The sequence below is a fragment of the Myotis davidii genome, unplaced genomic scaffold (genome assembly GCF_000327345.1).
Source record: "Myotis davidii unplaced genomic scaffold, ASM32734v1 scaffold964, whole genome shotgun sequence".
Taxonomy (NCBI): domain Eukaryota; kingdom Metazoa; phylum Chordata; class Mammalia; order Chiroptera; family Vespertilionidae; genus Myotis; species Myotis davidii.
Window position 1 is genome coordinate 1,709,339 of NW_006298351.1, and position 24,548 is coordinate 1,733,886.

The 24,548-nt window shown below is 39.7% G+C and overlaps 1 protein-coding gene across 2 annotated transcripts in view; it reads left to right on the forward strand.

Annotated features, from left to right (window-relative positions):
* The window catches only part of CNTRL (centriolin), a 75,759-nt gene that overhangs the window by 38,298 nt on the left and 12,913 nt on the right, over positions 1-24,548 (forward strand). For both annotated transcript variants that reach the window (XM_006773994.2, XM_015570642.1), the window contains 19 exons: positions 2,160-2,339; positions 3,093-3,209; positions 3,480-3,624; positions 4,072-4,217; positions 6,015-6,204; positions 7,731-8,044; positions 9,730-9,935; positions 11,691-11,883; positions 14,645-14,775; positions 14,912-15,052; positions 15,154-15,280; positions 15,797-15,961; positions 16,711-16,870; positions 17,945-18,060; positions 18,143-18,360; positions 20,399-20,556; positions 21,796-21,869; positions 23,005-23,193; positions 23,620-23,845. In XM_006773994.2, coding sequence (XP_006774057.1) covers positions 2,160-2,339; positions 3,093-3,209; positions 3,480-3,624; positions 4,072-4,217; positions 6,015-6,204; positions 7,731-8,044; positions 9,730-9,935; positions 11,691-11,883; positions 14,645-14,775; positions 14,912-15,052; positions 15,154-15,280; positions 15,797-15,961; positions 16,711-16,870; positions 17,945-18,060; positions 18,143-18,360; positions 20,399-20,556; positions 21,796-21,869; positions 23,005-23,193; positions 23,620-23,845 — 3,196 coding nt within the window. The remainder of the gene's footprint in view (positions 1-2,159; positions 2,340-3,092; positions 3,210-3,479; positions 3,625-4,071; positions 4,218-6,014; positions 6,205-7,730; positions 8,045-9,729; positions 9,936-11,690; positions 11,884-14,644; positions 14,776-14,911; positions 15,053-15,153; positions 15,281-15,796; positions 15,962-16,710; positions 16,871-17,944; positions 18,061-18,142; positions 18,361-20,398; positions 20,557-21,795; positions 21,870-23,004; positions 23,194-23,619; positions 23,846-24,548) is intronic.

A 24,548-nucleotide genomic window follows, 5' to 3' on the forward strand; every position in this document is an offset into this window, starting at 1 on the left:
ATGCATGTCATGAGACAATGATACCATTATAGATGCAAAGAAAGAATTAGAATGCTATGGAGTGACTTTAGAACTGGTGAGGTGGTAGTTAAATGCTATTGGGATGACTTTGCCTCTTTCCAAACCCCTTGCCCAATAGGACACATCTGTGGGAAATTACTTATAAACTTCTCATCTTTCTTTCTAACACCCTGGCCTCTCTTTGAACTTCTCAATCCTACATAACCATCTTCTCCCATTGTCAGATCCTAGACCTTGTCCAAATTGTGCCCACCACCTTTGAAATCACAAATTGAAGCATCACTCTTATCATCACCTCTTTTCTTACCAACACCCCATGCTGACGTTTTTCAACATTATTGAGAATTTCACTACATTAGCCCCGCCTTTTCTGTTTGTTAAGTCTTCCTATCATTATTTTCCTCCTTGTTCAACTTAGATTCCACAGTCTGCCACTGTAGCCATTTTTGCAAATATCCTCAAATCCTTTGCCCTTTTCTCCTGTCCGTCTTCTCTGACAAAACTGCAGCTATTTGCTTTCTTTGGGTTTGTAGATATGCTAAGTATTCCTGGAGGATAAGTCGCCTTTCCAGGCATAGTGGTATCACTATAAACTCTTGGTTAACCTACCTTAACTGGGGAGCTTTACCCTTTTCTCCAGTAAGCTTATTCTCCTGTGCTCTATTGTTTCATGTCTTCTCACTCCTCACACCTACCATCTCCCTTCTTCCAGCCTCAGGGAATGACTGGCCTCATACTGAGAACCCATCAGTCCCCAGTCTTACTGAGCCTGCCTCCAAAATATATCTGGAATATATGTATTATGTTCTTCTCCAGTGCCACCACCTTCATTCAGCCATCTGTCTTCTGGACACCTGTGACCACCTGACAAATCTCCCACTTCCGCTAAGGACCCTGCTTCACAGAGCAGCCAACATGTTCTTTCAGAAATGTGAATTGGCTCTTGTCAGTCCATCCATGTCTCCCCCATCTCTAGTAGCTTCTGTTATACTTAGTATAAAGTCCAAAATTCTTAAGCTTATGAGGCCCTGAATGATTACCTCTGTTTAGTTCATTCCTTTTCTCAGTATGCTCTTTTTTTTAAAAATATATTTTATTGATTTTTTTACAGAGAGGAAGTGAGAAGGATAGAGAGTTAGAAACATCGATGAGAGAGAAACATTAATTCAGCTGCCTCCTGCACACGCCCTACCGGGGATGTGCCCGCAACCAAGGTACATGCCCTTGACCGGAATCGAACCTGGGACCCTTTAGTCCCCAGGCCGACGCTCTATCCACTGAGCCAAACTGGTAAGGGCTTTTTTTAAAAAAATTATATTTTTATTGATTTCAGAGAGGAAGCGAGAGGGAGAGAGAGATAGAAACATCAATGATGAGAGAGAATCATTGACTGGCTGCCTCCTGCACACCCCAACTGGGGATCGAGCCCGCAACCCAGGCATGTGCCCTTGACCGGAATCGAACCTGGGACCCTTCAGTCCGCAGGCCAACGCTCTATCCATTGAGCCAAACCAACTAGGGCTCTCAGTATGCTCTTCTTTCAGCTAATCAAAAATGCCAAGTTCTGTCTTCCCTCCTGGCCTTCGCACCTGCCATTCCCTCCCCTGGACCATGTTCTTCCACTATTCTTCCTGGCTGCTGCCTTCTTACCAATCTAGGTCTCTCTGCTTTTCTCTCAGACCGTGCTCTGTTCTGTCCCTTGATAGCAGTAATCACAACTTTAGTTATTTGTCTCTGTAGGTGTTTAATATGACTCTCCTAAGCTCCTTGAGGGCAGCAGCCAAATCTGTTTTCTTTGCCACCATATGCCTACTGCCTGACTCAGTGATTCAAAGCAGGTGGTCTATCACTTGGTGATAGTGCCAAGAAATGTTTTTCCAATCAGTGAATGAATTTATTATCACTAAGATTCTTGACTAAGAAGACTGATTTCATTCTAAGTTTCTCTTACAGTTTTGAGATGATTTTATTTATTCATTCACTTAGTGAATATTTATGGAGCACCTACTATGTACCAGGTATTGTTCTAGGCATGGGATGTGTAGCAGTAAATAGTACCCCTGCCCTAATATTAATTACATATTAACTCATTGTTACCAAATGATTCATATGTTTAATTAATATTTCTTTTATTTTAGAAGAAACTTGAAGATGCCAAATCTCAGGAGCAGTTTCTTGGTTTAGATAAAGAATTAAGGAAACTTAAAAAAGCTGTGGCTGCCTCTGATAAGCTAGCCACAGCTGAGCTCACCATTGCTAAAGACCAGCTTAAGTCCCTTCATGGAACTGTTATGAAAATTAACCAGGAGCGAGCAGAGGTGAGTTCACATGTACAGAACAAGTTTCCACCAGTGCTGCTTTTGTCAAAAAACATAACTTGTATTACTGATCTTCTTACAGACTTTGGCTATTTATTAAACCACTATCAAATTGTATATTGCCCTTCAGACCTGCAGATTGTATTTCTCCTCTCACAGCCCTGCCATGGGTCCTGCACTCTATTGAGTCCTGAAAGGAACCATCAAATGAAACATACCATCCCTACCTCAAAGTGTAGGGATCTGCTTAGGGAGATAGCTATCTTGGCAGACCCAAATGAAGGTCTTCAAGGCTCATCATGTAATCCTCCTGAATCTCAGACTTTTCATCTTGTGCAGTCAGATGATTAATATGTTACCTCATAGGGCTGTTATGACTCCTGAATGAGATAATGTCTGATACAGTCTTTATAGGATGCAAATGCTAATGAGATTAAGACAGTAGATCTTAGAAGAGAATCTAATGATGAGAGTCCAGAAAGACACCAGTCATGGAAGACTGTAGAACCAATGAAGGAAAAATTGAGCCCTGCTCACTTCTGATGCAGCACCCTACTCCACCCATAGAGGGGTGGAACAGCCTGCCAGGTGATGGGAACAGCAGAGGACAAGGCGGGACTTGGCATCACATATACATGGGATAGCCAGGCAGGCAATCTGATGAAATCAGAGGAATCAAACTAGGAGGAAGAAGAAATGAAGAAAACAACCTATGAAAGCTGTGGGGCCTTTCTCATACCTCTGTCCCAATAGGAGTTGCAGGAAACGGAGAGGTTCAGAAGAAAGGCCATGCAAGCAGCCAGGGATCTGACTCGAGCAGAAGCAGAGATTGAACTCCTACAGAATCTTCTCAGGGGGAAAGAGGAGCAGGTCAGTGCTGGTACCTCCTGATTGGGTCCTTGTCAGTTCATAAAAGACTGATCACTGGAGGGGATATCACAAATGATTTTGAATTGCAATCACTAGTCAGTCAGTGCTTTATTTTCTGTGTGCCCAGGATAGTGTAGTTTATAAGGAGTGAGGCAGTTTCCTCATTAGTAAAGTATAAGTAAAACCTCTAGAATTATTGTCAGTGGCAAGAATAAGTGCATATGTGAAAGAATATTCATTGGGAACTTTGTCTGTCTGATTTCTCAATAGTTTCGTATTGGGATGGAGAAAGCAGATGTAGATACCACAGGGGCAGACTCACAGGTGCTGGAAATGGAGAAGCTGAATGAGACCATGGAGAGGCAAAGGACAGAGATTGCAAGGCTGCGGAACTTATTAGACCTCACTGGGGCTGGTAAAGTATTGGCCTTTGATTGTGGTAGTGGTACTGTAGTTCTAAAAACATTTTTTTTACATTTAGCAAATTTATTTAACTGTTACAGATTAGTTTTATGCTTGATTTACCAGCTATGATAATTAGCTTAATAAATAAAAGCAAAGAATTAAAATTTTTATGTAAGTACAGTATTGTATTAAAGGATTCGATCACAGAGATAAGAGATTTATTTTTGTATTTTCAAAATAAATAATGTTTACAAATCTGTTTATTTTCTTTTTCTGGCTTACTTTATAAGTGAACAACAGAAGGCTATGACTGTGCTCTTTAAATGTTAGGTAGGCAGGCTGAAAATCAACTTTGAGGAATTGATAAAAGTCATTGACTCTCATGGAATCACTTGTATAGAGAGGAAGGAAGTAGATGGTTTCATAGACAACTTTATATAATGGCTCTCCTTTACAGATAAAGGAAACTTTGAAAACATTTTGGAAGAAATCGCTGACCTTCGACGTGAAGTTTCTTATCAGAATGATTACATCAGCAGCATGGCAGATCCTTTCAAAAGACGAGGCTATTGGTACTTTATGCCGCCACCATCATCATCAAAAGTAGGAAGCCTGTGGTGCTGGGAGTATATACTGAATTGTCTTGAAGAAAGTGTGACAATGTTCTTTTCCCAAAATTTGTGAACAGGGTTCAAGAACACATATCTAGGCTAAGCCATGCATTGAGGTTCTTAAGTGTCTTCCATATTTGAGATGAAAATAGGGCCTTCCCAAGAATGTGGCAATTGCCCATTCATACTTAGGTGATATAGTGTTGGGTCCCTGAATGGGAATCCTATAAGGGGATAAGAAGACTTGAGCCAAGAGATCCTGTTAAAACGTGGGTATAGAATTGTACAGATACTCAGACGGAAAAATAGGCACCTGGATTTCATTTCATTTTAACTAACATTCATTCATTGGTTACTGAAATCTAGTGCTAGGCAATGGTGGGGGACCATGATGAATGATAAAGCCCCTGCTCTCAAAGAGCTCATGGGCTGGCAGGGAAGGCATGCACACCAATGTAATTACAAAGCAGTGACATGCATGTGACAGCAGACTTGACCTGTGTACTTTGGTTGCAGAGAGGTGTGAAGGCTTTACTTTGTGGGGAGTTCAGGAAGGAAGGCTTCACAGGCAGGGTGGTGAAGTCAACATTTAGCAACCAGTAAGGGACTGGCTTTTAGGAATGAGGGAACACCTTTTGTGGAAGTAACTTGTGGGGCTGTAGGGTTGGATGGGAACAATGAAGGTGAAGCTGGAAAAGTAGATTGGGGTCATGCTTTTTAAAAAGGGCTTTAAAAATCCCTTGCACTTAATTATATAGACCTTGCGAAACTGAGTAATATGATCAGAGCTATAGTTTAAGACAAATAATTGGGCTGAGTATGCAGGCTAGACCTGTGGTGGCTGAACTCTCTGTGAGGCTGTTTGAACACAGGTGAAGGATAGAGACCAGAGCTAGAGCAGTGGGGCTGGAGCAGAAGAGATGGCATTGAATGATGTTCAGGAGACAAAATGGTGGGAGCTTGAGACCTGAATGTGGTGTGGAGAGTGAGGAGAGGACTGTAAGAAGCACTCCTCGAAAGCTGAGGGGCTGGGTGACATCTTGCCAGATTCAGCTGACAAGCAGCAGTCAGAGAAGCAGTGTGACATGCTAGGTCCTAGGGCTGTGTAGACTTAATCAGCTCCCCAAAGAGCAGAATCTGAGATTCTTCACTCAGAAAACTAAAGGAAGCCAACATCCTTGGCACAACCAGGGCTGGTGGTGGAAGCAGTGTGGGTGAGGATTTGGAGGAAAGACCTACGACTGGATAGACCGCCTCCTTAGGAGAGAAAGAGTAGCACTCTAAAGCCATGCCAAACTCCCAGGGCAGCAGGAAGCTAATATCCCCAGATTCCCTTGAAAGTTGATTGGTGTTCTTTGCCTCAGTTGCTGGGCAATCAAGGACAAGGCAAAAGAAGAGAAACCACCAGGAAAGATAAGTAATGGAATAGTGAGGCAGACACCCAGGCATTTTACCTGACCATGTAATCACATCTCACTTCTATTTGTGAAAAGTGAGAATTGTGATATATAAAAAAATAGTTTTGTTCTCAACTTTGCTACATCTTAATTTTGCTCTAGATTTTATTTCTCCAAATCAGTCATTTCATTTGTAACTAGAGGCCTGGTGCACGGATTCATGCACAAGTGGGGTCCGGCCCACCTGATTGGGGTGAAGGGGACTGCTCGGGGGAGGGGCCGTAGGTTGGCTGGCCCCACCCCCTGGTCAAACTCACAGCTGTGGGGACAATTTTCCTATTAGCCTTTTATTATATAGGATAGATAGTGTGCTCTACTGTCATTTGTTTTAGGTTTCCAGCCACAGTTCCCAGGCCACCAAGGACTCTGGTGTTGGCTTAAAGTACGCAGCCTCAACTCCCATTAGAAAACCACATCCTGGGCGATCAGACCGGAAGGAAGGCAGTGGACCTCCACCTGCCTCAGGATACTGGGTTTATTCTCCCATCAGGAGTGGGTTACATAAATCGTTTCCAAATAGAGGTAAGTTAGGTCACATAAGGTAGTTATATTTCTCTTCCCTGTTTAATAACTTTTTATTGGTTCCCGGAAATCTATAAGACACAATCCAAACTCCTTAGCTTGCTCTGCAAGGGCCTCTGTGACTTGGTCTTGGCCAGTGACCTCTTGTCCTTTAGTCTCATCTCCCATCACTCTCCCACATGTCAGCCATATCCAGCTGCCTAAGATGTAGCATGCCATTTCCTCCATGTTTAAGCCCTCTGTTTGGAATGTCCTTTTTCTTCCTTCCTCTCCCACACCTATTTCTACTTATCCAGGTCCTCAAACACCACTTTTTTTATGGAGCCTTCCTCTACCCTACCTCACCCAGGCAGACTGAGCCGCTTCTTTGCCTGTGCTCCTGGAGTGTGGCAGCTTACATCCTTGAATCATGGCATTAATATGCTTGACTAAAATAAAGGATTAGAAGTCTATTTTCTAAAGCTCTGTGGGAATGAGTCAGACCTGGGGTAGATCCAGGGTCTTTCACTAAGTAGCTGTGTGACCCTAGGCAAATTATTTAGCTACTCTGAAACTTTAAATCTTTAAAGTGGAAATACGACCTTCTGAGAATTTGTTCATTCAGTACCTGTTTATTGAGTGCCTGCTGTGTGCTAGGTTCTCTGTCATCAGTGATAAACATAGTTCTTGCTTGCAGGGGAGGCAAGTAAGTAAATCAACACCTAGGGCAGCAGTTCTCAGCCTGTGGGTCGTGACCCCTTTGGGGGTCGAACGACGCTTTCACAGGGGTCGCCTAAGACCATCAGAACACACATATATAATTACATATTGTTTATAGTAGCAAAATTACAGTTATGAAGTAGCAACGAAAATAATTTTATGGTTGGGGTCACCACAACATGAGGAACTGTATTAAAGGGTCGCGGCATTAGGAAGGTTGAGAACCACGGCCTTAGAGAGTGCTGTGTGTTGTGATGGTGGTAAATGCTGAGAGCTGTGGGATTTCATAGCATATTTCCTTGTAAATCCAGCGAAGCAAGCACCCAATGGTTGCCGAATAAATGAATGAACGAATGAAGACAAGGGAAAAAAACACACACAAGCCAATAGATAGTCATAAGAAAAACTCAGGTATCAGCCACTGAAAATAATTTGAATCCCTGTTTTGATCTGCTTTTCAAAATTGCTTTTACCTTTTTTATAGAATTTTATTCTAAGATTTCTGGTATCTGGCCTAAATGCTGCTGTTTTCTGCTAAATTTGTTTATCTCGTAAGCCATGGGAGTAAAACACTTCTTTTTTTTCTTTTTCTTTTTATAATTTAAATTCTTTATTGTTTAAAGTATTACATAAGTCTCCTTTTCCCCCCCATTGACCTCTCCCCGGTCACCCCCCCCCACACACACACACACACACACGTGCCTTTCACACACCTCTCCCCCGCGCCCCCAATCCCTGTCTGTGTCCATTGGTTTTGCTCATATGCACGCCTACAAGTCCTTTGGTTGATCTCTTACCCCTCACCTCTTCTGTTTATTTCTTTCAAGATGCAGACAGTAGAGGAGACAGCCCAGAAGAGAGCGAGCTGGATGACCAAGAGGAGCACCCATTTGTGCCTCCTCCTGGATACATGATATACACTGTGTTTCCTGATGGCTCTCCTGTGCCCCAGGGCATGGCCTTGTATGCACCACCTCCTCCATTGCCCAACAATAGCCAACCTTTCACGCCTGGTACTGTTGTTTATGGCCCGCCTCCTTCTGGGGTCCCCATCGTTTATGGACCTCCACCCCCCAACTTCTCCATCCCCCTCATCCCTATGGGTGTGCTGCATTGCAATGTTCCGGAACACCGTAACTTAGTAAGTGGAAAGACATAAGACCCCCTATTCATTCTGCTTCTATGGGAGACTGAATAAGGTTACTCACTTAATAAATTGGCCTACTTATGAATGGATCATATCCCCAAAGTATGTTTGTAAGGCTGATGTTTAGAACTGAGCGACCATTCTCTTATTAAAATACTGGACAGGACTTAGGGTACCAAATCAGCCTACAAACCAGGTTTATATAACAAAATAGTCCAGAAAGTAATCATTTTTAGAAAGTTTACATGTTTTTCTAGTGATGAGTACTATATTAATGTGTATGTGTAAGTATATTCATATATGAGTGCCTGTACCTATACACATACATGTGTTTATATTTGTTTAGATCCATACACATGTATGTGCTTGTATATAAACACATGGATGAGTAGCACACAGCAAGGTTTTGATGGGGATTACTTCTGGGTGGTGAGGTTTATTATTATTTCTTTCTTTTCATAGTTTTTTCTTGTACACAGAATTTTGTATCTGTTTCTCCCCTTTAATGTTGCAAGCACTTCCCCATGGTTTTACAAATGCTTCTAAATAGTATGACTGCACATTTATTTGTAGGCACTATGGTTTACTGTGTGTAAATTTTTACTGTATTTCATATTCTTTTCTTAGTTTAGATTCCAAGCAATGATTATTTCCTAATCACTAGCTTACCTTATAACTTTTTGGTTCTAAAAAAAATAAAATTTATTTTACAAGCTCCTCCTCCAAACTCAAGACACCTGGAGCGCTTTATTTTTTCCTTTTCTTTGTAGCAGATTGAGAAGAAGGGAAGGTAAAGGACTAGGACACCTGGGTGTTAGCCACCGTCCCATTTTAATAGGTCAGACTAGTTTCAGAGGGACTGTGTGCATTAATATGGTTAAAAATGGTAATTATTTACATTGTCTTGCAGTTTTTCAGTGCACATTGAGTTTATAGCAATTCTGTTGGTTCAGTGTTTGATAATCTTTTAAGCTGGTTCTTTTACTCCCCAGTAGTACCCAGCTGTTTCTATAGTTTCCCAAGTGCACTTTTTTTTGTTAAAGAATAATTTATTGATTTTTAGAGAAAGAGGAAGGGAGAGGGAGAGAAACATCAATAGGCTGCCTCCTGCATGCCCCTTATCAGTATAGACCTGCAACCCGGGCATGTGCTCTGACCTGGAATGGAACCGGCAACCTTTCAGTGCATGGGAGGACGCCTAACCAACTGAGCCACACCAGCAGGGCTCCCAGGTGCACTTTTACATCTCCCTATAATGTGTACGTGTTATTTCCTCAGCTTAAGTATTTCCTATATCATTTGTTCTCCAAAACCCAGGTAAAACACCTCTTCCTCTGGTCAGCCTGCTTATAAAGCTTCTCTCCCATGTGCCCAGAGGAGGGAGAGGCCTGTGTCTCTTCTGCTAGATGCTGAACTCTGGAGGCAGAGGTACTTAGTGAATGTTTATCAACCATAGTTGGACTGATGGAAAAGTCTAAAGTTTTATTAATCTCCCCATTTCATCTATGACTTGTGAAAAATTGTCTTGACTTACTTTTTCTTCATATACTGAAGCTTTAAAAGCTACCACCATTTTCAGGTCAGACATGTCACTTTAACCACAGTTAATTTCAGCTTTTGGGCAGGAAATCAGGAAAACATCATGTGACGTTTCAATATTGCATTTTTTCTTTATTCAGGAGAGTGAAGTTTCTAGATTAGAAGACATAATGCAGCACTTAAAATCAAATAAGTGGGAACAGTGGATGAGAGTATCCAAGCAGCAGTCTGAGAAAGAAATGGAAGAACTGCATCATAATATTGATGGTCTTTTGCAAGAGAAGAAAGACTTAGAGCATGAGGTAGAAGAATTACATAGAACCATCCAGAAGCATCAACAGCGAAAGTAATTATGAGCCATTTTATTTTTATAATTTAGATGATTATAATATTTGTTCATTAAGATAACCTGAATCAGTGTTGTCCAATAGAACTTCCTATGATCTTGAAAATGTTCTAGATCTGTATTGTCCAAAGCAGTAGTCACAAAGCCACATGTGGCTATTGAGTACTTGAAATGTGGCTAATGGAACTGAGGAACAGAATTTAATTGAAATTAATTTAATATTCACATGGTGATTACCATATTGGACAGTGTAAGCTTCAATTCTTTTAGCCAGTAATCCAGATCAGCTCTTCTCTAGTCCCTCTTGGAAAACGGCACAACCATTCCCCCTCCCCAGTTACCCTGCCAGGTGTTGTCAACATCTCCCTTTCCCTCATTCCCCCCAGCATCCAGCTAGTCTCCAAGTCCTACTGACTACTCAGAAGAGCTCTGAAACTGGACCCCTTCTTTGATCTCCACTGTACTGGCCTTTAATGAGTTTCATCCTAGGTCATTGCATTAGCTTCCACACTGGCCTTCTACATCTTAATCTCTTTTTTTTCTTCTACCTGTTGACTTGGTTACAAATCTCACTGTGCCACTCTTCTATGTGACTCTCAGTCCCATCAGAATATACCCCACCCACCAAGATCTGAATCCCGCCTGCCTTTTTTATCCTACTGTCCCACACACAGTGTTTGTTCTGGCTCTACTTACTTTGCTGTGGGTTCCCCAAGCACCACATTTTCTTCTGCCTCCCCACTGTTACACATACTGTCCTTTGTCTGAAATGGCTTCATTACTCTAACCCTGCCTAGCTCCTACTTGTCTTCCAAGACAAAGGGCAAGGATTCCCTTTTACACAAAGCCTTTCTCATCTTGGGCTCTCACAATTTGGGGTTGGCAGCCTTGGGCATAGTACTGTTCATACCATGTTTTAAGGAGCAGAGGAAGACGGTAGCTGGGCCTCCCTTTCTGTGCCGCAGCACCTGGCGTAGGGTCTGTGAATGAATGCAGTATCTGCGGAGTGGGTCACTTATGTAGAAGCTCCTCTTCTGCAGTAGGCCATGGATTATGACAGTTCCCCAGTTTTTGTCATTTAAGCCACACTGGCCCAAGCCACCAACGTAGAGGGGAGTCCTGTGAAGGACACAGAGGTGAGTGAGATATGGTCTCTGCCTTCTAACAGACCTGGCAGGGAAAAGCAAAGCCCTTGGGATTAGATGTTTGAGGGTTTGGGAATGGTTATATCTATTATTTTTCTAGGTGTATATGTGAGGGATAATTTTTGAGGAGGATGGCAGGGCAGTGGGATAACCACTTCTTTTCCCAGATGTAAAAGTGTAACTTAAATAATCATTTTAGGGAATTTGATAACACAAAAATGTTCAAATGTTACAGAAAAAGTAAAAGTTTCTGTATACCCCCATTTAAAGATAATCTGTGAATATATCAATGGATTTACTTTAATTTTTTTGCCATAGATGGCCTTGTTTTCAAGTAATTTTGACAAGATAGCCTTGAGTTACCGAACGCTGTGTCATGTCAGATATTGTCACCGTGTTTATTCTAGCAGAACAGACAAAATTAGGCAGTCTTTGGGGTAACTGTGTCTTGAAGGATAATTTTGAGGGAATGGATAAATATTGTGGTAGTGGTTTTATTTTATTTTTATTCCACAGAAGAATAGAAATATCAACATTGGTTTAGGCTCCAAGTGTCTGTATTATAACACTTAAAATACCTTGATGTGCACGTATATGATTTTTTTTTTAGAGATTTCATTGATGGAAATGTGGAGAGTCTTATGGATGAACAAGAAATGGAAGAATCACTCAAGCACCATGAGGATATTGTAGATGAAATCGAGTGCATTGAGAAGACCCTTCTGAAACGTCGAGCAGAGCTCAGGGAAGCTGATCGACTGCTGGCGGAAGCTGAGAGTGAACTTTCATGCACAGAAGAGAAAGTATGTTCAGTTGTGGTTTGGGGTGAGACAGCTTACTGTTGTCAGCATGAAGGATTAGAAAGAAAATGTGATAAGATTTAAGTTCTCCAAGTCAGACAACCATGTTCTAGGCTAGACGCTGCTAGTTTAGGAGCTATGAAAATTTGGGCAAGTCATTTAAGTCCCTGAGCTTTGCTTTCCTCATACTTAAATTCAGATTAAGAATACCAAGGCTGTTTAGTATTAATTAAATGAAGTAGCATATTTAAAGCTTCTGAAGTCATTAGTTCCTAACACTTGCCACCTCCTTAACTATGTGAGTCTTTGTTTATTTGGTTTGATATCTGTAATTATTAAATATGTCAATCTTATCTATATATATGGAAAAAGCCAGCGACTGGAACGCCATAATGATCAGAACAACCAGTCGCCCACTGCGGCCAGTGAAACAGCCCGACTGGGGGAGTGGGGCTGGCCAGCCAATCTCTCATGGCGCCTCCCCCAAGCTGGCCCTGCCCCTGATCAGCCTCTCCCACCCTGATCGCGGTCGGGGTGTCAGGCCAACCCCCCCAAAGCCCTTCCCTCTGGATGGCCTGGTCCCCTATTGGGGTGGGGTGCAATTAAGGGTGGAGCCAGCCGGGGGGAGGGGCTGCAGGAGGTTGGCCAGCTGGCCCCACCTACAATGGGCCCCCACCACCCCAGTTGGCCCTAGGCTCCTCCCCCCAGCCAGCTCCACCCCCTATCGGCCCCCCCACTCCAATCAGGGACAGGGCCACCCAGCCAAACAACCATCGCCCCTTCCCCAGGGCTGTTGGTCCCTGATGGGACCCCTCACTCCATTCGGGGGTAGGGTCAGCCAACCCACAGCCCCTCCCCATGGCTGGCCCTACCCCCAAACAGCCCCTACCACCTCAATTGGCCCGCAGCCCCTCCCGCTAGCCAGCTTCGACCCCCATTGGCCCCACACACACCAATCAGGGGTGGGGCCGGTCGGCCCACCACCCACAGCCCCTCCCCAGGCCATCCCTGCCCCCAATCAGCTCCCTCACTCCAATTGGGGGGGGCCGCTGGCTAATTGCCTGCATCCCTCCCCTTAGCTGGCCCCCGCTGGCTCCTTCCTGACAGGCCTGGCCCCAATTCACCCTGATTTGGGCCCGGCCAGCCTCACCCCACCTGTGCACGAATTCGTGTACTGGGCCTCTAGTATTTTTATAAAGCAACATTGTACCTTACAGGACTCCTAGTCTTACGTTGTTCTCTTAAGTTGATGAGGATATAAAAAATCAAATATTTTTTGGTCTGAGGTAATATTGGATATTTTATTTATTTTTATTTTACCTTCCTGGCAACCATGTAAAGTGATTGTTAGCCAGTTGACAGATATAGCTCAGAGAGGCTGTTAACTAGCCCAGGGTCACACAGTTAAAGTTCTGTCTTACCAAGAGACCTTTTTTATTAGCTAGAGGAGAATTCCAGGATAAAGTCCCATACCCACATGGAGCAACCTCAGGAATTACTATTTTTATATTGTTATTTAAAAATGGATCACTTTAAAGAACAGAAATCTATTACCAAAGAATGGAAATGAATGACTTATTAAAGAAATTCTTTGAGTGATGGTTTTAATAAGAATGGAAAACTATCCTCATGTCTTTTCAAATGATCAGTTCCTCTTCTATCACATGTTACATTACTGTGAGAGGAAATAGGTGTGAGCAGGACTAGAGAAAAACTTATCACTGGGATATAAAAGAAAAGAAATTGATGATACTAATTAGTAGGCAGAGATAATAAGTGAACCAAGACTAAGTTCTTCTCCCTTCATCTTCCCAAAATGACTCAGGGAGGCAGCTTACTAAGGAGAAAGAGGAAGGGAGAAATGCTACATTTTGTAAGGAATGTGCCAGACAAGTTAAAACTTGACATAGAAGGAGACAAAAAAAAAACTACTTGAAAACAGTGGCATTCTGGAGTGCATACTGAGCTTTGTCCAGTGCTTTGCTGATGAAACTGACAGAAACCAGTCCCTGTAGGGGGCATGCAAGAGGCAGCTAATCAATAATTCTCTCTCATCATTGATGTTTCGATCTCTCTCTCCCTCTCTTCCTCTCTGAAATCAAAAAAATATTTTTTTAAAAAAAGTATTTAATATTTGTGTTTGTCAGCCATAATTAAATCATCTTCAGATTATTTAGGTTTTACCTAACATGATAATAGCTAGAGTACAGCCAGCATCTCTGTGTGGAGGGAATATTAGTAAAATCACTTCATTGCTACTTAATTGGGTAGATATTTTTAATTGAAAAAAGTAACATAATAATATTACAGATTATTTCTAAATAAGATCATCCAGTCTCATCACCCTCAAATGATTATTTTTATTTTTGCATAGCCTTTGTGTCTTTGATAACACAGATATAATTTTACATAGTTGCTCTTACAGTGCTTGTAAATTTTTAAGTCATCATAATATCATTAACATTCTCCCATGTTGCCACATTGTCCTCCATTTTAAAGGCTGCACAGTATTCCAGTGTGTTGATACATTAACACCTGTTGAATCTATTATTTGTCCACTTACATGATTTCAATAAACATGGAGCATTTCTGTGTGGTAGTTCTTTACTTTTGAATTTTTTTCTGAGAATTGGAGAGCCAAAGTGAATGAACATTTAAAGTTGTTCTGTATTGCCTTGTTTGCCAAGTTATACCAATTTACACTACCAATAGCTGTGAGAGAAGTCTGTAACTGAATTGCTTTTAATGATAGTTTGTCTTCTAGACCAAAAATGCTGCTGAAAAGTTCGCTGATGCCAAGAGAAAGTTATTGCAAACCGAGAAAGATGCTGAGGAATTAGAAAGGAGAGCTCAGGAAACTGCTATCAACCTTGTCAAAGCTGACCAGCAGCTCAGGTAGGTGGAATCCTTCAGCCATTGATATATTCAGTGAGATGAATGAAAAGTTTAGTTCTAAGAGGATAATAACTGACTTATGATAAATAGTGCATGTTAAGTCTGAGGGCCTTGGAGGAATAAATTGATGTTTTAGATTGATCCAGGCTGACACGAAGGATTTGGAGCAGCACAAAATCGAACAAGAAGGAATCTTGGAAGAAATAAACAAGGTTGTTGCAGCAAAAGACTCAGACTTCCAGTGTCTAAACAAGAAGAAGGAAAAACTGACCGAAGAGTAAGTACTATGGCCTCTATGGGGCTTCAGGAGCTTGTGCTGGTAGACAGATTGGGGGTCAGTCTCCATTTGGATCTGCTCTATTATTTTGTGCTTTTTAGGTTGCAGAAACTGCAAAAAGACATCGAGGCCGCAGAACGCAATGAGGATCATCACTTGCAGGTCCTTAAAGAGTCAGAGACCCTCCTGCAGGCCAAGAGGGCAGAGCTGGAGAAGCTGAAAAGCCAGGTATGGCAACAGATGCCTTGAACAACCAGTGCATGCTGCTTTGAAACCTACATTCATGTGATGATTAAAAAGTCATACATGTTTGATTGTAGAAAAGACTGGAAAATACAAAATAAAACTTAAAGCATAAATGAGGCTGTATATCGTAGAGGTTAAGAGTAGAGTCCAACCCAAACTTTAATCCCAACTCAGTAAAACATGCTATTGAATAAAAGAACAGGATATACTCAGATCGTTTATGTTAAATGTGTTTACTTATGTTTGTATTTTTAGTCTATACCAAAGTACGAAAGGAGTCGTTTGATAAGGGAGGGCTATGCTTTTGGTATGATTTCAGTGATTTTACATATGTGAGTTCAAGGTCTTTATTAGGCACTTCATGCCTGTTTCTAAGCCTGGCTTTTCTCACTCATGCAACCCGGATAATTAGAATTAGGCTAGCTCCTAATGTCTCCCCACAATTTTTAGGTTGTGGTCTTTGTCAAGCTTTATATTCCTCACTTTTCTTTAATGCAGGTGACAGCTCAGCAGCAGGAGATGGCTGTCTTGGACAGGCAGTTAGGGCATAAAAAGGAGGAGCTGCATCTACTCCAAGAAAGCATGGTCCAGGCCAAAGCTGACCTCCAGGAAGCCCTGAGACTGGGCGAAACTGAAGTAACTGAGAAGTGCAATTATATTAGGGTATGTTTTCCAGTGGATTTTCTTAAGAGTCCTAGGATAGTGCTTGGCTACAGGTTTATTTTGAGATGTTTTTATAGGTTCCCTCCAAATGCAAATATAAATTTCCAAATCTTGACTCTTCTGTATCATCAGTTTGGTGGCGTGTTGTATAGCTATGCTGTGCCTGTCATATGTAGCTCCCCAGTAATGTTTCCTGGACGTGCCCAAGGTGTTCTGCTTCTGTACTTTCCTCATACTTGTTCTCTTCCAGGAATTCTCTTTCTGTGTACGTCCAGATCCTACCTATTTTTCTTGGTTCAGGTTCATGCCACTAAGACTTCCCTGACTTTTTCTTTACGCTAAAAGGAGTTTCTCTCTCTCTTGAATTTAGGAGCACTCTTCATGTTTCCTAGGGCATCTTAGCCTTTCCTGATCATGTTTATGTCCCCAGCTTTACTTCCCCACAGGGCACGAAGCCCCTGGAGGAGAGATATTTGAATCAGCTTTTTTTCTCTACAACACATTGCCTTGCACCTGGCAAATGTTACATATACATTTTAAATGGCGAAAGTATGTTACTTTCTTACTTCTACTATACAGAAATATGGTAGTGTAAAATACAGTGTTGTTCTTGACATAAAAGGCAAAAATGAGCTTATTTCCAAATTAGAATTTTTATAAAATGAGACAGTAACAGAACTGATATTAATTTCCATTCATAATTTTGTGAAGGTGGGAGGTGACTTTTTATTTTTAATTTTTTTGCACAGGAAGTAAAATCTCTTCTGGAAGAAATGAGTTTTCAAAAAGGAGAACTGAATGTCCAGATTAGTGAAAAAAAAACTCAACTTACTCTTATAAAGCAGGAAATTGAAAAAGAAGAAGAAAATCTTCAGGTAGTTTTAGGGCAAATGTCTAAACATAAAACTGGTAAGTTTAAAGGAAAACAATCATATAAAGTCTAAGGTTGGAAATGTCTATATTCCAGGTCATGGAAGAAAAACAAATAGTCAAATAAACTTCTTTTAAAAGTTAATCTTAAAGATTATAAAAGGAAAATGATATTTTTTTCTGCCATTCAAATTGATAGTTTATTTAAGAGCAAAATAATCATATTCCTTGCTGACCAGGTGTGGTGAAAGCAGAACACTTACTTGTAGGCTATTGGTCAAAGTGTAAATTGGAACACTCTCCCAGTGTTTCAAGACTCTTAAAATTCATACCCATTGCACCAGTTAGCCCATTTCTAGTTATCTAGAGAAGGTAAGCATTTATGCCCATCACAGGAATATTTCTTTTTAAAGAGAAGCCTTTATTTCCTTGTTTCATAAATTAAGCTGCCTGAGTTGTTTACTTGCAGCAAAATTTATGACAAAATTTGGAAACAAATGACCACTTTAAAAGCTGTATTTTTAAAATTTAATGACATGTAAAAATGCTGATGTGGAGAATGAACAAAAAAGTAAAAACTAATTATAGAGTCTAGTCCGAATTCATTTAAAAATGTGCTTGTGTGTCTATGTGCTCTTAAAAGAAATACATCAAAATGTTACTGCAATAGATGGTGGGATAATGATGGTTTTTTTCTTTTATACCTTTTTTCAAATTTTTTATAGTTAGCAAATATTTTTATAATAAGAAAAAAGAGTTACTATTTATAAACCTGTATTTCAAGGGAGAAAAAGTTGTTATGTAAATCTCAACTTACATATTTTAAAGTTCTTCTATTTATTTTGTCTAAAATTCTTTTAGGTAGGATTAATGCCTTTAGAACTAGATCCTTGTTAAATGTTTTTATTAAAATGTTTTGTTAAAATTAATACTTAGCAATACTTTTAAATGATTTTTCCATTAAAAATATAATTAGCTCCATTAATTCAGCACAACAAATTTTTTTTATTATCTTTCGTTTCTTGTATCAGTCAGTAGCATTTTTTTTCTGTTTCACTTTATAAATGTTTCCAAATTCATTTGATAACATGGACCATGTTTTGTTTCTATTAGAACTAAAGAATATTCTGGACATGCTGCACCTTGAAAACAATGAGCTACAAGGTTTGAAGCTACAGCATGACCAAAAGATGTCTGAGTTAGAGAAGACTCAGGTTGAAGTATTAGAGGTAATAAGCAAAGCTGTTTTACCAATACCAAATTGCAGTCTTTGTCTCTTAGCATGATTGAGTCATCTTTTATCTGATTTAGGAGAAACTGGAGTTAGAGAATTTGCAGCAGGCAGCTGTGCGACAGAAAGGGGAAATAGAGTGGCAGAAGCAGCTCCTTGAGAGGGACAAACGGGAAATAGAACGAATAACTGCTGAGAACCGAGCATTGCAATCATGTGTTGAGTCTTTGTGTGAAGAAAAGCAAGATCTGGAAGAGAAATGTGACAACTGGGAAAAGAAGTTGGCACAAACAAAACGGTAAGAAGGGAACAAATTAAGCCTGCAAGATCACTTCTTGAAAGCTAAACCATAAACACTCTATACAAAAATTTGGAAAATTGAGAAAGGGAAAAAAAGTACTCCACAAATTCACGATCAGAATGAAATTCACCAATAGCATTTTGGGCAAATTTCTTTTTACACTTTGCCCCCCAAAGCATTTTCTTAATCTGTTGTGGTGTTTTTTTGTTTTGTTTTTTTAAGTAAAATAATACATGCTGGGAGAAAGAAATAAGTGGAGAAATATACCTTGTTTGTGGGTAGGAAATATTGTTACAATTCAGTTCTCAGATTGATTTATAAATTCAAAACAATCACAATTAAAATCCCAACAGACGTTTAAAATAGAAATTGACAGTTTGGTTCTAAAATTCATATGCAAACAACCTAGAATAAAGTCTAAAACTTTTTAACTGTGACACAAAAACAACTTTGAAAAAGAAGAAAAAATGTTAAGTGCTAACACTACCTGATTTCAAGACTTAATATACAACTATGGTAATCAAAACACTATGGTATTGGTATAAAGGTAGACAAATACATCTATGGAACAGAATACAAATTCCAGAAGTAAACTCATAAATATGTGGCCAGTTGATTTTGACAAAGATGCAAAGACATCGTTTTCATTAGAGAAAAGATGGTCTTTTCAAAAAATGTTACTGAAACAATTGTGTATCTTCCCCTGAAAAAGAAAAAGCCTCAATCCATACCTCACACTGCATATAAAAATTAACTCAAAATGGACCATAAATATAAAACCTAAATGTAAAACTCCAAAGAAAAAAAGCCTTTGTGACCTGGGGTTAGGCAAATTTATTTTAGCTATAACACTAAAAGCATGATCTGTGAAAGAATAATAATTAATTTGGACTTCATCAAAACTTAAAAATTCTCCTCAGAAGACACTGTTAAGATAATGAAAAGACAGATGGGGAGAAAAATATTTTCAATCACATGTTATAAAGGACTCATACCCAGAATATTTGTATATATAAAACTCTCAAAACTCAATAATAAGAAAATGAGCAATCCAATTTTTCAAATGGGCAAAAGATTTGAAGAGAGAATTCACTTAAAGAGATATATGGGTGGTAAATAAGCACATAAAAAGATGTGCAGCATCATTGACCATTAGGAAAATGCAATTAAAACCACAATGAGATATCATTACACACCTATTAGAATGGCTAAACTAAAGACTGAGTGTACCTAATGTTAGCCAGGAACTTTCACACCTGATTGGTGGGAGTGTAAATTGTTAGTAAGACCACTTTGGAAAATAGTTTGGCAGTTATTTAAAATATCACACATATACCTACCAGAAGATCTAGCAGTTGCACTCCTAGTTATTTACTCATGAGGCATGAAAGCATATGTCCAAACAAAGACTATATACTAATGTTCATAGCAGCTTTTATTTGCAATAGCCAAAAACTGGAAACACCCTAAATGTTAATCAACTGGTAAACAGATAGGCAAATTACAGTATATCCTTACCATGGAATACTACTCAGCAATAAAAAGGGATGGAGTTGATACAAGAACATGGCTGAATCTCAGAGTAATTATTCTCAGTGGAAAAAAAAACAACTACAAACAAAAGCAAGTGCATACTGTGTGATTCCAGTTATGTAAGAGAATGCATGCACATGCATGTCTGCTTATGGGCAAATTCTCTGATACAAACAATTGTGTTTTTTGCTTTTACACTTATCAGAAGTTAGAGATCCATTTTCACCACTTGGATTTTTTGAATTATTAGTGCTAGTTAGTCATGTGTTTCATCCCTGATTTTTATAAAACTTCAATTTAGCGAGTTGTTTTTTTAAAAAAATCTCCTATTTTTAAATAGGTTTCTCTTAAAAATGAGTTAAGACCTTAAATTTTTAAGATTTTTAATCATTCAGATTTCATAACTAATTTGTGAAAGTGTAACATGGTCTCTCAGTTGTCTCTTGTGTGTGCTTGAACATTTTATATTTGACAGCCTATCTATTCTTTACTTGGATTGTAGGGTTTTAGCAGCTACAGAAGAAAATTGCAAAATGGAGCAATCGAACTTAGAAAAGCTGGAATTGAGTGTCAGAAAACTGCAGCAGGAGCTAGACCAGTTAAACCAGGACAAACTCTCCCTGCATGAAGACATGGCAGTAATGCAGCAGCAGCTACAAGGTAGGAGGCCACATAGCTGGGGCTTCTGCCTTTTCTTAGGGAATCCTTTTAGTTGTTTGATTTTTCTTTTTCTTTTTTAAATATATTTTATTGATTTTTACAGAGAGGAAGGGAGAGAGATAGAGAGTTAGCAACATCGATAAGAGAGAAACATCGATCAGCTGCCTCTTGCACATCTCCTACTGGGAATGTGCCCCCAACCAAGGTACATGCCCTTGACTGGAATAGAACCTGGGACCTTTCAGTCCGCAGGCCGACGCTCTATCCACTGAGCCAAACTGGTTTTGGCTGATTTTTCTTATTATAGAAATAACTGACGCTAATGGGCCTGAGGTTTCTTTTAGAAATGACAAAAATGTTCTGAATTTAGGTGGTGGTGATGTTTGTACAACTGTGAATATATTAAAAGCCACTGCATTGTATACTTTAAGTGGGTGAAATACATCCTATACGAATATCTCAAAGCTGTTTAAAACTAATTTTTGTTCTTACAAGAACAATTTCAAAACAGCAAAAAGAGGAAATAAAAATTACTATTGACCTCATTCCTCAAAGGGATGATATTTCCTAGGGATGTGTTTGTATAGTTTTAAAAAGAAAAACAAAGGTGCAAATAATATCTTTATTACCAAATCTTTATAATTATTTATGATTATTTAGGAGAAGTTACTAGGTACTTCTAGCTAATAATATACTTGTTGATTACTATTACGTCTTAGACATGATGCTAATATTTTATATGCATTTTCTCATTTAATTATTGTAACAGTTTTATGTGATAAAAACTATTATTTTACACATTTTCAAATGAGGGAACTTTAGTTTCCTTATCACTTGCTTAAGGTAAGTGACTTGCTCAAACCCACACAGCTAGTAACAAAACTAATATATGTATAAAATTTATCCCCAAATTGTCTTCCTGAGAGGTTATACCAAATTACATTTCTACCAGCAAGGTTGTAGGTGCCTGATTATAAGTCATGCACTTCAGCACTAGCTATTATCTGTAAAAATTTTTGTTAGGATTTGAAAATGGAAGTCATCAAAAACCTGGGCTCCAAGCCCAGATCTGGGTTGTGCATGTACTCTCTCTTTTGGCCTTTAAAAACATGTGTGGCATAGACATACATTGAGCAGAAATATGTTTAAATTCACTTTCACTCCACTTTTTTGGGGAGCTAATGGAAATCTGGAAAATGCATATGTATGTATTATATCATATAAATGTTATTTCTGTAGAAAAACGAGAAGCAGTAAACTTGTTACAAGAAGAACTAGCTGATGTTCAAGACCATTTGAACCTAACAAAACAGGTAAGCTTAACATGTAATCTAGTGGTATCCTGAAGGCATTCAGACAATTGGTTGAAATAGCAATCAAATAGGCTAGTTCCTTTTCATACCAGCAGGTACCACAGGACCATTTATATAACACAAACATCATATACACATGCCGAGCAGTGATTTTCTAATTTATTTTAGCCCTAGAAATCTTTATTCAAACAACATTTTACTGAAAGTTAATGAATAAGGTGGTGGCTAGACCAGAGCCCAACCCCTCAGCAGCCCCTGTAGAGGCTTTAGGGGCCAGAAGGACCATCTCTTATCTGTGGCACAGATGAACCTCCAAAGGTTGGCTTAGATTTGATGGCTCATTGAGCTGCAGAGTAACTGCCAGATCTGGGCCACTCCTGTCTGACATTGAATAGAGTGGATTCTTGACCCTTATACTTCTGATAATCTTAAAAGTAATTCAGTGTTGTTCTATGAGAATAGTGTTGTAATTTGAGTTTCAAAGAACTTCAAGCAAGTTCTGGGACTCAGTTTCCACTATGGAAATTAGAGGTTTGATTAGACATCTAAATTCTCTTCCTTCTACCTGTAGGATTCTGAGTTTCTAACATGTATAAAATATAAAATCAAAGTGTTCTAGCTTTTAAAAAGTCTTAAATGGGTTCTCATTAATATTTTTTGTGGTGTTAGAAATATGGATAACTTTTTCAAATATGCTTAATTTAAAGAAAGAAGTATTGTTTTCTGAGTTTTTTAAACCTGTATATTTCAAATGATAACAAAACCATGACTTTTGGTTCATTTTCAATAAAAGTTAACCTTATTCACAGTCTTTCTTAATCTTAGCAAACCTGTGAGGTGGATATTGTTTATTCCCACCTCAGTGACAATACAGCTAAAGCTCAGAGGAACTGAATCTCTTGCTGAGGTTCTGACATCTTCTGCCGTCTTGTGGGGTTTTTTTTTTTAGGTACTAAAAAGAGGAAAGCCAATGATTGAGTTCTGGGTACCTTTGTATAAATTTGTTGAGATAATAAAGGATATGGAACTTTTATTCCATCTCATTTTGTCAGACTTAGCAGATGCTGGCGTGGCACTGGCCACCTCTAGTAAAGATGGCTTTGTTAGTAGTTTCAATGTATCCTTTCACCTAAAGGACCTGCTCCACACCACCAGGCGGAATGATGCACTGCTCAGTGAGCAGACCAGGCTCCAGAAGGACATCAGTGAGTGGATAAAGAAGTTGGAAGACTGCCAAAAAGAAGAGGAGACAAAACAGCAACAGCTTCAAGTGCTCCAGAATGAGATGGAAGAAAACAAAGCCAAACTAGCAGAACAAGAAATGGTACTACATGTTTATGATTTTATGTAACAGGAAACATTTTGTCACTGGTGTGAGCTTTTTTCCTTTTGGCAGAAACCTGCTGAGAAGTACCCCCCAAAGGAATAGCTTCCCTTAACTGCCCTGGGTAATTAGGGGGTATTGTAACCAACTCTTTCTTGGTATTAATATTTCTAGATTCTTAAGGCCTTAGAACATTGGTTATATAAAGAATCTTCATGGCCACCTGTCATTTGCTGCTTGCATCCCCTTCTCACGTGCTGACCAAATTGTTTTCCAGTCCCTACTTGATTACCTTGGTAAAGGAACTCACTCTGTCATGGTGGGCTGTTTCCTACTTTCTATTGTACTAGACTCTATCCATGAAGATGCTCTCATCTGGGACACTATTTGTTATTGTATGACTGACTAAGATTGTTCTTTATTAAGATGTTTCAAAGACTCAAGAAAGAGAGAGAAAGTGAAGAAAGAAAATTAGAAGCAAGTAAAGCAACACTGAAGGAGCAGCAGCAGCAACTGGAAAAGGAAGTAACAGACCAGCAAAGCAAACTGGACCAGGTGCTCACAAAGCTGCTGGAGACAGAAGAGCGTGTCAGGACTCTGCAGGAAGAGGAGAGGTGGGGTGAGGCCCTGGAGAAGATGCTCTCCCAAACCCGTATGTATTCTGGAACATCACATTCTGGGGGAGGGTGCTCTTCTGGTGTCTTGGGATAAGCAGGAGACCCAGGGCCCAAGCATAGCCCAGAAAGGAGGCAAAAGCAGCACAGTGGGGAGTACAGTACAGACTCGATCCTCGTAGCCCTGTGGGAGAGTGGCATTGAGACTGACGGTTAAACCTTTTTGCTTCACCATATTGTCTTCTTTGAGAATGCTTTCCCAAGAAAGTGGGAAAGTAAGGCAACGTAGTGCCAAAAGGAACTCTATAGGCTTCTGTGAAGTACATTACTTATGAGCTCTGGGAACAATGATTCATTTCATCTCAGCCAGTGGGGGGGGGGGGGATATTAACTGTTCTACTTCTATCCAAATTTGACAGTGAAAAATTTCTGTAAAATTTGACAAATACCAAAATACAGGTATTTGCCTTTATATCTGTTTTGTTCTCACTTAAGCCATATATAAAATAGAGTTGACATGGGAATCCAGGGTAAATGATTGTTCTAACATCAATAATGATTTTTTTTAAAATATATTTTATTGATTTTTACAGAGAGGAAGGGAGAGAGATAGAGAGTTAGAAACATCGATGAGAGAGAAACATCGATCAGCTGCCTCCTGCACATCTCCTATTGGGGATGTGCCCGCAACCCAGGTACATGCCCTTGACCGGAATCGAACCTGGGACCTTTCAGTCCGCA